At 30.5% G+C, this 1724-nt stretch overlaps 1 protein-coding gene across 1 annotated transcript in view; it reads right to left on the bottom strand.

Annotated features, from left to right (window-relative positions):
* Positions 1 to 1724, bottom strand: part of LOC124420284 (orphan steroid hormone receptor 2-like) — an 8705-nt gene that overhangs the window by 4937 nt on the left and 2044 nt on the right. Inside the window, exons 2-3 of the mRNA XM_046952583.1 lie at positions 862 to 1115; positions 596 to 741 (exon numbers count right to left, since the gene is read on the bottom strand). Coding sequence (XP_046808539.1) covers positions 596 to 741; positions 862 to 1115 — 400 coding nt within the window. The remainder of the gene's footprint in view (positions 1 to 595; positions 742 to 861; positions 1116 to 1724) is intronic.

Below are 1724 nucleotides of genomic sequence, written 5' to 3'. Positions count from 1 at the left end.
ACTATAGACCAGACTATAGACTAGACTATAGACTAGACTATAGACTAGACTATAGACTAGACTATAGACTAGACTATAGACTAGACTATAGACTTGACTATAGACTAGGCTATTGTCTAGACTATAGACTAGACTATAAGTTGTTAACTAACTAACAAACTAACTAACTAACTACCTAATTAACTAACTAAGTAACTAACTAACTAAGTAAGAAACTAACTAACTATGTTACTAAATAAATAACTAACTGACTAACCAACTAGTTCATTGGTTATACTGGGAGGCAATGTTTTTGTTTTTAGTATGCATTTTAGGGTAGAGAGAGAGTTAACTAGCTATTTCTTCCAATAGATCCGCGCCTGCACTGAGACAATTCTAAACTTGATGAAGAGTTCTCTGTTATACATATTTTTTACATTAAAGTTTATTCCTAAATATCTAGAGGAATGAGTATGTATGTACATCTCAAGTTTCACGATATTAATATAGCAATTCAAGCTCGAAACAAAATTTAACATATATTTCGATTTAATACCTCCTAAAATTCTTAAATTCTATCATAAAAATTTTATAAACTTATTATTAAATTAAGTACTTACAGTCTCGACTCATACCAGCTGATAGACATTTCTTAAAACGACAATATTGACAACGATTACGATTCAAACGTATTACCAGACACTTGCCGTCCCTCAAGCAACGATATTCAATTTGTTTTTGTATACTACGACGAAAGAAACCCTATTAAAGTGGCAAAAGAAAAAAATAATTTGTTAAAAATTGTAACACAAATATTTAATGGATTATAAATATGACAAATACATATTTTGAAAATGTGTCCTTAACACATTTATCACGAACCTTACAACCCTCACAGGATGTTACACCGTAATGATAACCGGATGCTTTGTCACCACAAACTTTACATGGAACAAATGATTTTGCCACTGCACTGTTCGAATTGGAATCGGCAATGGCAAATTGTTGGGATGATGATTGTTGTTGTGGAGTAGTTGTTTGCTGTTGCGATTGTTGTTGTTGCTGCTGAAGTTGCTGTTGTTGTGATGTTTGCTGTTGATGATGGGTTTGATGTGTAGGTTGTTGTTGTTGATGTTCTAGAAAGAAACAAAGAAAGTAAAATGAGGTAAAAAAGGGAAAGTTAATGTTTTATTGAAGAATAAATTTATATAAATTATTATTATTCACATTTAAAGTAGAAAGATTAACAGTTGGGAAAATTAAAATGGTTTTTAAGGAATAACAAGATAATATATACAATTTATAATTTAAAAGACGAATTATGGTATTTGATCAGAAACGAATTTTCAACAAATTATATTGTGCTAAACAATAGTTTTATTAATCATAAGTAGTGTGGGGCAACAGTCTTTGAGAAATAAATATTAATCATACGTATACTAAAACATATGTTGCAGACCAGTTAATTTAGATAGCTAATCTATAGACTAGACTATAGATTACACTATAGACTAGACTATAGACTATAGTCTAGCCTATAGTCTAGTCTATAGTCTAGCCTATAGTCTAGTCTATAGTCTAGTCTATAGTCTAGCCTATAGTCTAGTCTATAGTCTAGTCTATAGTCTAGTCGATATTCTAGTCTATAGTCTAGTCTATAGTCTAGTCTATAGTCTAGTCTATAGTCTAGTCTATAATCTAGTCTATAGTCTAGTCTATAGTCTAGTCTATAATCTAGTCTATAG

Source organism: Lucilia cuprina, chromosome 5 (genome assembly GCF_022045245.1).
Source record: "Lucilia cuprina isolate Lc7/37 chromosome 5, ASM2204524v1, whole genome shotgun sequence".
In the NCBI taxonomy this organism is placed as follows: Eukaryota; Metazoa; Arthropoda; class Insecta; order Diptera; family Calliphoridae; genus Lucilia; species Lucilia cuprina.
Note: the sequence above shows the minus strand (reverse complement) of the source record. Positions and strands in the feature narration are given on the sequence as shown.